This window comes from Poromitra crassiceps (assembly GCF_964638095.1).
Source record: "Poromitra crassiceps genome assembly, chromosome: 20".
NCBI classification, from domain to species: domain Eukaryota; kingdom Metazoa; phylum Chordata; class Actinopteri; order Beryciformes; family Melamphaidae; genus Poromitra; species Poromitra crassiceps.
The window spans coordinates 15,302,487-15,316,242 of record NC_139637.1 but is presented as its reverse complement, the minus strand read 5'-3'; the positions used below and the strand labels follow the sequence as shown (position 1 = coordinate 15,316,242).

General features: G+C 46.0%; 1 protein-coding gene and 1 pseudogene across 2 annotated transcripts in view; one reads left to right on the top strand and one right to left on the bottom strand.

Moving 5' to 3' along the window:
- The window catches only part of LOC310794764 (copine-9-like), a gene marked incomplete at its 3' end in the record, with an annotated part of 156,220 nt that overhangs the window by 104,811 nt on the left and 37,653 nt on the right, over positions 1-13,756 (top strand). Inside the window, exons 12-14 of the mRNA XM_083656800.1 lie at positions 3,158-3,211; positions 3,434-3,495; positions 4,853-4,899. Of these exons, the coding sequence (XP_083512926.1) occupies positions 3,158-3,211; positions 3,434-3,495; positions 4,853-4,899 (163 nt within the window). The remainder of the gene's footprint in view (positions 1-3,157; positions 3,212-3,433; positions 3,496-4,852; positions 4,900-13,756) is intronic.
- The window catches only part of LOC310794447 (kelch-like protein 10 pseudogene), a 1,716-nt pseudogene continuing 396 nt past the window's right edge, over positions 12,437-13,756 (bottom strand). Inside the window, exon 1 of the transcript in view lies at positions 12,437-13,756. This exon is cut by the window's right edge and continues 396 nt beyond it. The product of the transcript in view is annotated as a kelch-like protein 10 pseudogene (transcript).

The window sequence follows — 13,756 nt, the reverse complement described above, 5'->3', positions numbered from 1 at the left end:
TTTTTTGACCACCTGCCAATATGGCTGTTAGATTTTAAAATTACCAGCCAATTAGAATTTCCACTAGCCAAAATGTTTTATCCACCTTATGTAGTACGCCCACTTGACCCAGTTGTGTTATGACTTCCTGTTCAAAACACCGTCTGGTTTCTGGTCACTAGGCTGGAACCAAGCCAACCCGTTAAGCAAGCAACCAGCTTTAAGCAAGAACACAAAATAATACGGGAAAATACATCGATTTTTTTCCCCCCCGTTGTTATTTTTTGTTCTTGCTCAATCCGAATGTTTTATGGTCACTCACGATTCAGTAGGTCACGTGTTGGCTTGGTTCCAGCCTTAAAACTCGTTATAAAAGGATTTATCGAAATGTCTTTGGAGAAAATGAATGCGGAACTTACTTCCGGGGCAAATGACGTCACGAAAAGTCACGTGCCTGTTGAGCTCTATAGACCTTATTCGATAACCCCGGACGGCGCCATATTGTTGACGAACCGCAGCCGTAACGTAGTCTGGCCGAGCGTATAGCAACAGTTATGGCTTCGTCAATGAGAAGTGATGAAAAAATAAGTTTGGTCGGAGGTGTGGACCCCTATAAAAAACTGACTTAGAGTAAATATAACTCATTGTTTGGTTTGTTTTTTGTTTTGTTTTGTTTTTTGTGTGTATGGTTTGTGGTTAGTTTCTGTATTCGTATGTATGTACATGTACATGTACATGTTGTATTTGTGTCAATACATGTTGTGTAAAAAAAAAAGGAAAACCCAATAAATATATTTACAAAAAAATATATATATATAACTAGGGATGCACCGATCGATCGGCACGTGACCGGAAATGGCCGATTTTCACGTGATCGGCCTCGATCGGTGATCTGCGCCGGTCACTCTAAATAGCCGATTCTGTGAGCCGATTTTCACATGACGTGCGCGCACCCCAAAGCACCGAGACAGGCACCCAGTCACCACACCACACACGCCAGCATACCTTCCTCGTTGTGGATTTTTTTCACCGTCAGTGAAGTAGACAAATCTCGCAGTTTGTCACACATGCAAGTCGAAAATAAGCCGTGGAGACAGAGATGCGGCCGAGTCCCGCTCGGCTGGAGTCCAGTCTGAGCGGCTCGCTTCACCTCACTGGCCCCCCTCTCTCTGCTCTCTCTCCCCGGGAAGCAGTGCTGCTGCACCCGGCCACAGCGCACAGTCGGCTTGGCGAGGTGAACGCGAGCATTGTGTCCAGTATAACCATTCCCCGACCTGCTTTCTCCATTCCACATCAGCGCTGCTGCCTCAGCCTGTCAAGTCATGTTGTAACGTTGATACAGGAGAGACTATTTGTTTCGTATTGCAAATAGAACGACATGAGAACGACGGACATAATATCGGACTCACAAGTGTGCAAGGATTTCTGTGCGTGACGATATTTTTTCGGATGGCAGATAAAAATACGCATACCAAACTTCGGACTGTGTGTAAACTCCGCCTGATATTCAGACTGAAGATCGTTACTGTAACTCATAAACTCATTTCCCCTCTACTCAAGAGGACTGGTCTGGAGCCAGTCTATAAACTCCTTGTCCATGGATCATTTTGATGTTCTGTTGCACCTGTTTTCTTTTGGAAAAGTAAATGCATGATAGCTGTGGGATATAGGCTATTGGATTTAATTAAATTTTTGTATTCGTTGTATTTGCACAAAAAAGCTCTGTCCAGTAGCCTAACCTGGAACACTTTTATTTTGAGATGTGTTTGAGTGAGATGGTCCTACTTCATGCAAATGATAAGAATTGTTTATTTGTTTATTTGGATCCCCATTAGATGTAAGAATTGTTCTATGAATCTTAATTTTCAAACAAAGTTACAAAAACGTTTGTGTAAGCTGTCAATTGTTGTTTTTAGAAAAAAAATCGGAATCGGCAAAAATCGGTATCGGCAAGTCAGACTATTCAAAAATCGGAAATCGGAATCGGCCAAGAAAATGGCAATCGGTGCATCCCTATATATAACTCATTGTATTGCCAGGTATAACGTACCGGACATTGTGAATACAGTATTGGCATAGCTAGGCTACACATCTCAGGAGCTGAAGGCTTTCAAATCCCTTGAGTCCTAGCGTTATAACTATTTCATCTGTGGCAATTGGTCTGACATTTTTAATTTTGTGCCACCAACGACATCATCATCATCATCATCAAACATTGTCGTAACAGCAAAGGTAAATAACCTTAACGTTAAATGTTTGTTTGATCTGACGCTTGCTTGCATGAGCCCAGTGTTTGCTACTAACGTTAGCCTCTAGTCTCTTTCCCTTCACGTTTGTGGACAGTACGCTAACACCCGGGCTTTTATTGCTGCTATTACTACAGCCGTGTATTATTACACAGCACACTATCGCTGTTGTGAAAGAGCTCCTGACGCAGGAAAAACGGCCTTAAATAGGCTAGTAAGTAACGTTAGCTAGCGTCCTAAGCTATGACAGCTGTCAGTCACTTTTAAACAGCGCGCTGCGGAATGTCAACAATATGGCAGCGGTGAGCGTGCCCGTACGTGAGTGACGTCAATCGAATAAGGTCTATAGGAGTAAGAGTAAGCGTAAGAAGTGTGTTATTTGCAGCGCTTGCAAACTGCTGTACGAAAGCCGCCGTAGATGCACATGAACCCTCAGCTATGATAAAGCAAAGTCGTGCGCTGCTGACTCCGTTAATGCCCACATCTCATTAAAGCCTGCTCAGCAAAGAAATACTACACTCCAAACAAATTGTAACAAGTGCAGAAATCCCCAAAGTTTCCCAAAAAAAAAAGAAATTGTGTTGTGACAGAGTTTGCTCTGCTGATGTTTTCTCTTTGCAAATACTCGCTGAGGTTTTAATACAAACAAGTATACAAAATGTAAATGGGGTGATAGACCATGCATAGTAGCGTGGACTTTGTGATTATATGGATGGATGGTTTAGCATCTTCAATCTTCCATCTCATGCGTCGGCCTGCGGATCACTGTTAAACATATACTATCATTTTCCATCGCTAAGATGGCAGTATTATCTGGGATCTGTTGCATTATTCATACGCAGAAGCGGAAAGTCCTTAGACATCATCCCGAGGGATAAATTGGTTTCAGGAGAACCCTCTTAATCGTCCTCTCCCATGCTGCCCGCCGATAGGTTTTAAATCCCAAGAAGAAAGGCAGGAAGAAGAAATACATCAATTCTGGAACTGTGAGTGTGCCACCTACCCTACCTCCATATCTGCATACATGTTGTTAACGCACTCCCCTCTGTCACCCTGATTCTTTCACTTGTTTGTGTGTGTCTCTGTTTCTCTGTTCCCACTCTACTCCATTTCTCGGTATTGCTGTGTGTGTGTGTGTGTTTGTGTGTGTGTGTGTGTGTGTGTGCACATGCGTGTGTGTGTGTGTATTTGTGTGTGTGCTTTGCTAGGTAACTTTGCTGTCCTTCAAAGTGGAGTCAGAGTACACCTTTGTGGATTTCATCCGAGGAGGGTGAGTCGAATAGTAATTAGTTTGCTCTCACAGCGAGTGTCAATAGCCACCAGTGTGTGTGTGCCACCAGTGTGTGTGTGCGTGTGTGTGTGTGTGTGTGTGTGTGCGCGTGCGCGCGTGTGTGTTTTTGTGTTTGCCGAGTTTACCTGAAAACCCTGGATTGGATTTCCATCTGGGTTTGTGTGAACCGTGCAGGTGTTGAATTTATAGTAGCCCTGAAGGGCAACGTTTTGGGGGAAGCTCGCATTGGTAAATCTCATTTGTAAATATCTAATTTATTCAGTTCATTCACTTTTAATTACGCCTTTCATTTGTTTTACCTAATTAGCCCCTTCAAGATGTTGGAGGGAAGATTGTTCCGCCATACTAATTAGTCATTGAACCCAGTAAACTGATTAAATCGTGTATGACGCTCTGTGTGTGTGTGTGTGTGTCTGTGTGTGTGTGTGTGTGTGTGTGTGTGTGTGTGTGTGTGTGTGTGTGTGTGTGTGTGTGTGTGTGTGTGTGTGCATGGGGGAGGCCTATATTCTTGCATCTTTGGGACAGAGTGTGTATAAAGTGTATCAGAGTGTGTCATGGCCTTTGTGTGTGTGTTTCTTTGTAACTTTTTCCCTTCCTTAAGTTGGCTTATTGATTGTGGTCAGTTAGATAGTGTTTAATTAGCTAGACACTCTCTGTAAAGTCCTCTGAGGCATGCTTGTGAATTAGGGCTATCTCACTCTTATAATAAGGTGGCCGGCGGTTAGGCTCCGCGCGGCACGGTGCACAATTGCCCAACGGCCCATGAGTTTGAGCACTTCTCAAGCCCTTGGTTTGAGGAGTGGGGGTGGACACAATATAATTATAAAAAAAGTTGCGGGGGGACTTAATCATTTTTTGACCATTCAGGATTTGGGGGGGAAACCCTCCAAAATACATTAAGACACCAAGACGTTGAGGAACACCATAGAAAAAGGCATGTTGTGATTTGGTATCAAATAATTATATTTCTCTTAAATTGGTGAGCAAATTCTGTTCTGGAAATTGCTCAGAAACCCCCTTATTGTCAATATACCTGGGAAAGCCATACATCCCCTGAATGCCTAGAGGTCACAATAGCTCATTTTATACAGTGAGGTCAAATTTCGAAAAATGGTCTCACTCCAATGAAATGGCTACTATGGTGACTAACATCATCACACATGAATACAATTGGACTCCTTGAATCCACACGAGTCTCAGCTTTACAGTCATACCCATTTTATGCAATTCCAAGACTGTTTAGGGTCTCCGGTATGCAGAAATATTCAAATAGAATAGGTGAAAATAACACATGCGTTTCGTTTTGTCATTTTGTCTCCCTGCTCCTCTCCAACAGAACACAACTGAACTTCACAGTAGCTATAGACTTCACAGCATCCAATGGTAAGTCATGTACAGTATGGATGTGTTTCAGATGTACTGTATGGGGACATTCACACCAAAAGCGTTTTTTTCTTTCAGTCAGAACGCTATGAAAATCACGTTGAGAGCGCTTCCATTGTGCACAAAACACAGCGCATGGAGCGTTTTTTTTTTCTTTTTTCGCTTCGTTTTGTTTTCCCCTGCACGCACTAGAGTTGAGCACACAACGAGCACACGGACGGTAGCCAGCTGGTTTTGTCTGTTTGATGTTGTTCACTGTCAACATGAAAGCCAGATTATTGCCAATTCTGGCAGCAGCGGAGGTTGAGGATCCCTCTTGGGAGGAGAAAAGGTAGGAAGAGTAAAAAGACGAGCAGCGCGCTTTTCCTCCAAATGTTCCACTTTTTCAGCTTAAAAAACGGCCAGAGCGCGCTCCGCCAAAAAGACGAGACGCCACCAGCGTTGAAACGCCAGGTGCGTTCCTTGAAAGAGGAGCACGTTTAGCGCGTCCTTACATAGAGAATGAATTGCAGAAAGACGCTGGCAGCTCCAAAAACACTTTTGGTGTGAATGTCCCCTAATGCTTTCTGTTGTGTATATTGTGATGACGTCACCCATAGAGAGCCGCAGGGATGACGTATTTTTGTAGGCAGAATGCGGAAGTCCCGAACTTCCTGGTTCTACACTGTTTCTGTCTATGGGATTTTTGAATGGGTTTTTGCCGCGATGCTTCAAATAAGGTCTCTGGGCAACGCAAGATTAATCAAACGCGAACCAGAGTTCCGTCGGATAATCTTCACACATGAGGACTACTTTCATGAGTTTTGAAGCGTAAATGCGAGCCCTAGAAGTAAAATGTTCGAGCTAAGCTAATCCAGAACTACACACTGTCGCATAGGCTTCCACGTCACGTCAGCACTCAACCTGGACTGTTGTTGATGTGTGCACTGATTACCCCGGGCTGAACGGGGCTGAACCAGGTGAGGGAAAGAGAATTTCCGTGTTCGCCCTTTGAAGTGGTGACGTTATTGACGTATATATCCCCATCGACTCAAAAGTGTAGTCTCATTTAGCCGTTTGCTAGCTAGCCATCCTTTTAACGGCAAGTAAAAGCTTCAAAACTCGTAAAAGTGGTCCTCCTGTGTGAAGATGATATTACTAAAAAATAAAGGAATTGTCCGCACACTGATTAGCAGCTCCCGTTTTTATTTGCTCAAGGTTGGCAAGCTTTCGACCCTACTGGGTCTTCATCAGGCAAAAGATGATATTACTAAACACTGGTTCGCGTTTGATTAAGCCAGCGTTGCCCAGAGAGATTATTAGAAGCATCGCGCCAAAAACCCATTCAAAACTCCCATAGGCGAAAACTGTGAAGAACCAGGGCTGTTAGCATCGATGATTTCCGGACTCGTTACTCGCGTTTGGAAGGCTCAAGTTTTGGCATTTTGACCGTCGCCATCGCAGCGCCGCCTGCTATTGGTCCGTGATCCGTGAGCTCACTCCGTGCGGTCACTGGACAGGCGACCTGTCAATCACACCCCAAACCATTAGTCCTCTTTATCATTTGACTCTAAGTGGGAGCAATCATTTATCAAATGAACATCATGCTGTATTGAAGAAGACTTGAAATTAGCGATTGAGAAATAATCTCATTGAGATGATCTCAATAGGAAAGTGTTTACTGAGGTAATAAATCAAGTGATAATTAGGGTCCATTTTCCCTTTGACTTCTATACCATCAGACTTCTCTTTGCAGCCATAGACTGCATAAATGGGTGAGCTATGTCAAAATGTGTCCCGTGTACCGTACTGTTGTCATGAAGGGAGAAATTAGCTCTAGAGACCAAAACGGTCTTTTGTACCAGGTTGTGAACATGTTTATTTCTGCTGTAAAGTTGAGCATTTTAACACGGAGGGTTTATGGGGAATGACTCCCTTTTGGAGCCAGCCTCAAGTGGCCATTCGAGGAACTGTTTTGGCCACTTCCGCGTTGGCTTCTTCTTTCCAAGAGCGAGGTTGCCGCTTGGTTTTCGTCCACTCTGGCCATTTCGGTGTCCTAAGATGGAGAGATTGGTGATGCTTCTCCCATGCTCTCTCTCTCTCTCTCTCTCTCTCTCTCTCTCTCTCTGTTGGTGCTTCTCCCATGCTCTCTCTCTCTCTCTCTCTCTCTCTCTCTCTCTCTCCCTCTCTGTTGGTGCTTCTCCCATGCTCTCTCTCTCTCTCTCTCTCTCTCTGTTGGTGCTTCTCCCATGCTCTCTCTATCTCTCTCTCTCTCTGTTGGTGCTTCTCCCATGCTCTCTCTCTCTCTCTCTATCTCTCTCTCTCTCTCTGTTGGTGCTTCTCCCATGCTCTCTCTCTCTCTCTCTCTCTCTCTCTCTGTTGGTGCTTCTCCCATGCTCTCTCTATCTCTCTCTCTCTCTCTGTTGGTGCTTCTCCCATGCTCTCTCTATCTCTCTCTCTCTCTCTGTTGGTGCTTCTCCCATGCTCTCTCTCTCTCTCTCTATCTCTCTCTCTCTCTCTGTTGGTGCTTCTCCCATGCTCTCTCTCTCTCTCTCTATCTCTCTCTCTCTCTCTCTGTTGGTGCTTCTCCCATGCTCTCTCTCTCTCTCTCTCTCTCTCTCTCTCTCTGTTGGTGCTTCTCCCATGCTCTCTCTATCTCTCTCTCTCTCTCTGTTGGTGCTTCTCCCATGCTCTCTCTCTCTCTCTCTCTGTTGGTGCTTCTCCCATGCTCTCTCTCTCTCTCTCTCTCTCTCTCTCTCTCTGTTGGTGCTTCTCCCATGCTCTCTCTCTCTCTCTCTCTGTCTCTCTCTGTTGGAAATGGTCTGGTTTTCACTGATAGGTCCTCTGCTGACTAACACTGTCCTCACCTTATCAGACAGGCCCACACCGGCCAGTCAGCAGGACGCAGAGCTGCTGCCTGGCTGCAGGCTGTGTTGGGTGTCTGCAGGCTGGAGAGATGGAGATGGGCTTCTCGTTGCTTCACCTGCAGGCTAATCACAGTATGCATGCATAAGTGGCTCGCCGTCACTTATTTGAGCAGGTATATCCCAGTAGGGGAGAGTGGGGTGAGTTGAGTTAGTTTTTACTCCAGGCGTCTTTAACGTGACGGCGTGACAGTAATGTCTCCGACTAAAATATGTGCATCTATTTCAGGATGTGGCGCATCCCTGGAAATAATCACTTTGGATCCAAAATAAACAGTTTTCAAAATATGACTTTCCAAAAGAAAACTGGTCTCTAGTCTTGGCTTAATTTGCCCCAGATGAGGGGCTTAAGTTGAGCCACATGGGGCTAAATTGTGCCATTGATTATGTTGAAGTAAAACTCATTCACTCATTTAATGCTATATCAAACCATGACAAATTAAATACCAAATCTTCTAACTTCTTAAAGGTTTTATTTAAATATTAAGTTTAAAGTGATCTCTGACTCAACTTACTCCGATGAGGGGTAAGCACAATGTTATTAACACCTTAGAGTAGACCCAGTTTGCCAAGTTACCATTTGGTAATTGAGATTTTAAATGTAAGCAGACATGTTAAAATTCAAGGCAGCTGAATTTGTGCGAGATCATGAGATCGCGGTCACATGACAAGTCCATCTTGCCATGCTCCAATCTAATGGTTTGAATCTGACCCACCAGTGATTCACACCAATCAGCCTCCACTATGAAGCAGCTGCAGGCGGGACTTAGGCGTGACGACAGCAAGAAGCCAGATAGACGTGATAGACAGATGGTTCATCCAATCACCTGCCAAGTAGCTTTTTGAAAAGTGCCTTCCCCTTTCCAAAGCTATGCCGAGCGCGTTCCCAGATGGTTATGTGAAAACAAGCCATCTGGCAACGCCAGGTTAAATACATCATCAGTCATCATCATCAGTAAATGGGAGCTAGGGCTTGTCTGTTTCTCTGTCCCACTGTGATGTCATAAATCCCACTGTGACATCATCAGTGATGTCATAAATCCCACTGATGTCATAAATCCCACTGTGACATCATCAGTGATGTCATAAACCACTGATAGTGATGTCATAAATGACATAATCAGTGATGTCATAAACCACTGATAGTGATGTCATAAATGGCATAATCAGTGATGTCATAAATGACATACCGGTAATCAGTGATGTCATAAATTCACTCACTATAGCGAGTGACTCTGGCAACGCCAGGTTAAATACATCATCAGTCATCATCATCAGTAAATGGGAGCTAGGGCTTGTCTGTTTCTCTGTCCCACTGTGATGTCATAAATCCCACTGTGACATCATCAGTGATGTCATAAATCCCACTGTGACATCATCAGTGATGTCATAAACCACTGATAGTGATGTCATAAATGACATAATCAGTGATGTCATAAACCACTGATAGTGATGTCATAAATGGCGTATCAGTGATGTCATAAATGACATAATCAGTGATGTCATAAATTCACTCACTATAGCGAGTGACACTGAACTAACTCCATTAGCTCCTGAGAAAAAAGAAAACTACTGAAGCTACATCATCTGCCTACCCTGATAGTCCTGCCTACTCCTCGGTCTGACGTGTGCCACTGACTACATTTACATGCACACAATATTCCACTTTTTGCCCATATTCGGAAAATGACAATATTCCGACTAAATGAATAATCTACTGTAGCGAAGCTTGTGGGCTTGCTGGAGGCGAAGCTTTTGGGCTTGCCTCGTGAAGCGTGCTGGATCGTGGATGAGGGCTCACGGGCTGTGATCGATCAGAATCACTGGGATGGAGATAGGGACCGAGATGTCGGTCCTCGGACGTGGTTGAAGTACCACTGGTGACCTGGCTGGTCGTAGGATAGCCAGGATTCAGGTCTGGTTCGGATCTGGTCGTGCTAATGGTAGACATTATGAAGGAAGAATACCGGATGTATAAGGAAGAGATCTATAGCGTCACAGAACACCTTGTTTATATCCCCGCGTTTTGGTGTATGACATCACGTCATTGGTGATGTCACAACGTTCGAGGGAGCTATGACATCATCGGTGTTATGTCTGACATCGCCGATGACCTCACAGGTGAACTCTATGCTATGACATCATTGTCATCGTTGATGATGTCATCGTCATTACGTCGTTGGCGCGCCGGTTGGTGGGCATCGACTGCCCCAAGAACAGGCCTGACGGTGGGCCATTATGGACCCTTTTCTACATCTACTAATATTCCCGTTTACGTGAGGGAGGGCGGGGAGGGAGAGAGAGACTGAGCAGCACTATTCTTACCAGCATCACCTGGCCCGTTTCAGGAGCTTGCTGCTGAAAAGTTTGGCCGTTGCGCATCCTACTTTCATAAAAAGTATATTCCCTCGCAGGCTCGCAACATTTTGGACTTCCGTGGGCACTACTCTCTCTTTAAATATCTCTCTTTAAATCAATGTTTCTCATCTCCTCCCGATCAGAAATGTCGGCTTTTCTTTTCGCATGCCAGAGATGGATCATTATATGATTATATCGCCTCTTCTAGGCTTTCTAGCACACATCAGTTGACCAGAAACAGGCAACATGCATCGCAAACTGCGGTAAAAACACTGATTGAGACGCATATTCCGAATGCGCAGTATACATGATCAAAGAATCCTCCTAAAACCCGAATAATACTGGAATAACATAGATGTCTTAATCGGAAAATGCTAAATTCGGAAAAAATGCAACTGGAATATACTGTTTACATGACCCTTATCAAATTCAGAATATTGTCATTTTCCGAATAATAGTGGAATATTGTGTGCATGTAAACGTAGTCACTGTGATACGTGTGAAGGAGAAAGGAGGCGTGATGAGTTCCATAACTTATGGGAACGAGGCTATGAGACTGTGTTTGAAGAGCAAGCCCCCATACAGGAGGGCCATCTAATCTAATCTGTCTGTCTGTCTGACCCAGAAATGGAGGAAGAGTTCATTGAGGATGATGATGATGATGAAATTGATGCCGTTATTGATGATGCCTATGATCCATCCCAGAATTATTATGGGTATGGCTATAATTCAGAGGACACAGATCCCAATTGGGTGCCATAATGTGAAAGGGCTATGACTCCTGAAGCTACATCATCATACTACTAGCTACATCATAGCTACTGGTCTAACAGAGCTTCCCAACACAGCAGCAGAGCTGCGGGCAAGGCCGCACAGCGAGCGAGCTGCAGGATGGGCGAGGCCGTGCAGCGGGAGAGCCTAGGAATCGAGCGCGCGAGATGCCTAGTGTAGTATAATGTTAAAACAGTTCTCAGCAGGCGCGGACTGCATAATTGGGCACGTCGGGCAAATGCCCGGTGGCCTGGCCTGGCCTGCAAAAAAAAATAAAAAAATGTGGTGCCCGCAGTGAGGCCACTCACTGAACAGCAGGCCAGGCGCCGCCTACTGGTTTACTAGTGGTTTTATTACTTTATTAGTTAGTCTGAAGTAATAATTACACTTCAGGGTCAAAGTGGGTGCATCTCATTGTAAAATTGGACTCGGCCCAAATCTGGCTTCAAACGGCCCAAATCTGGCTTCAAACGGCCCAAATTGGGCTTCAAACGGCCCAAATTGGGCTTCAAATGGCCCAAATCTGGCTTCAAACGGCCCAAATTGGGCTTCAAACGGCCCAAATTTTTTGCCCGCACATCGGCCCATATCGGCCTGGCCTGCTTGGTATCTAATGCCCCGCCTGAATTATGATCCCAGTCCGCCCCTGGTTCTCAGGCTCATAGTAACAGAAGTGCAGCTGTGTACAATTCAAAGCACTCGCCTGCAAATTGATGGACTCACACGGAGCGGTGCAGGTGCACATGAGAGATACATCTGTTTGGCTCATCCACAGGTTTCCTAAGTGCAGCTGGCCAGTGGTAGAGTACACACACACACACACACACACACACACACACACACACACACACACACACACGTTTAGCGCACCAACAGGGGCTATCATTGTACACCCGCCAAGTGTGGACCTCTGTTTCTGGTAATTTTGAACAAACAAACACAGAATCGAAAATGTACTTGACTGCAAATATGTTTATTATTATTATTATATTACGGCAAATATGCTGTTTATTATTTTCTAAAGAGGTTGCCAAGAGGGGACTTGCATGCTTGAGTGATGTCTGCCTATCTAAGAGGGGACCTCCTATGCTGCAGTGGAACTGGCTGTAGAGGCTGGTGAACACCTGGTGAAGACAACTCAAAAAGAGGCTTTTCTTCCTCCTTTTCTCAAACAGGTCAAACTTCCCTCTCAGCTCTTGATAAACTTTTATAGACAGCACGTTTTCATGAACAGAACTTAGACAAAACATTAATTTTAGACTCAGGTTCAAGGTTTTCACTGTAGGTCGTTCGCTCGCACGCACGCACACACACACACACACACACACACACACACACACACACACACACACACACACAATGCACCTCCACACCATCTCACTACAAGGACCACAATGGAAATGTCCTGTGACGTTTTTGTACCTGATGTTCTTTTAATTGAGCAGCTACTTTGGTGTTGCAGCCATGTTGTCCTTTTAATTGACTTGTCAAACATATAAACTAAACTAGATGGATCCTCCTGACATGCCAGCAGGCTCCCCGGGGGGCAGGGCGTGGCGAGGTGCGGCGTACTCGGCCATGTTGGACAGTCCATGTGCCACACAGCAGCTGAACCTGCTGCGTGGCGTCCTCATACTGCAGGCCTCGTGCCACTCGTTGGTGCTCTCGACGTAGCGCTCCACCTTATTGGAGACGACTCCTTTGTTGAAGCCTCCACACATGAACAGCTGGTCGTCCATCACCTCAATGCCAAAGCAGCAGTGTGGATTCAGCATGTCGGGCACGGCGCTCCACGTGTTGGTTAGCGGCTCGTAGGCCTCGGCGCTGCGCAGGGAGTCGGTGCCGTCCCGGCCGCCCACTGCGTAGACGCGCTGTCTGTAGGCGATGATGCCCAACCCGCCGCGCCTGCTGCTCATGTGGGCGATCTTCATCCACTGGTTGGTGTCTGGATTGTAGCACTCAGCTGTGTTCAGGATCCTCTTCCCATCGTGACCACCACAGATGTACACCTTGCCGTTGAGTACTGTGGCGCTGGCCTGGCTCCTCTGCTCATTCATGGATGGGAGCAGAGTCCACTTGTCAGTCTGAGGATCATAGCGCTCGGCACTGTTGAGATGGACGTTTCCATTGTAGCCTCCCATGGCATAGATCCTGCCATTCAGTACTGCCACGCTGACACCGCCCCGGCGATTATGCATGGCTGCCACATCGTGCCAAGTACGGGTACAGAGGTCGAACTTCCGCACGGTGCTGAGACTGTCCCACATTCTGATGTGAACGCCATTTAGGAAAGCAACACCGTGGTCAGCCCGGGGAGACTCAAGTTCAACGTTTGGTACGTTGACCCAGAGCTCGGCGCGGGGATCGTATACCTCAATGCTATTTGTTGGCCCACTGTCACTCCAGCCTCCCATGACCAACAGGATGGCATGAGGCAGGCGCGGGCGAGTCAGAGGGTTGGAGGGTCTGTTGGTGATGACATCATCCATGGCCCTCTCTGCATCGAGGATGATCACCTCACACTTGGCGTTGTCTTTAACCAGACTGTTGTTCTTCACCTGGTTGATGAAGTAGTCGGTGGTCATCAAGCCCAGGCGGATCTTAGGCAGCAGCACAGACATGTGACCTTCACGCTCCTCGGGCGAGTGGGCGATCCAGCGGCGGACGGCCTCGAACACCGTGCTCTCCTGTCTCACGTTCAGATCGTCTCGTGCCAGGATGTCCGTCAGCTGCTCCAGAGAGAGTTCCAGGAACACTTCGGAGGCCGTGGTAATCTGCTCAAAGTGCTCCAGGATGAAGAGAAAGGCCTTGCTCCTCAGGTCCGG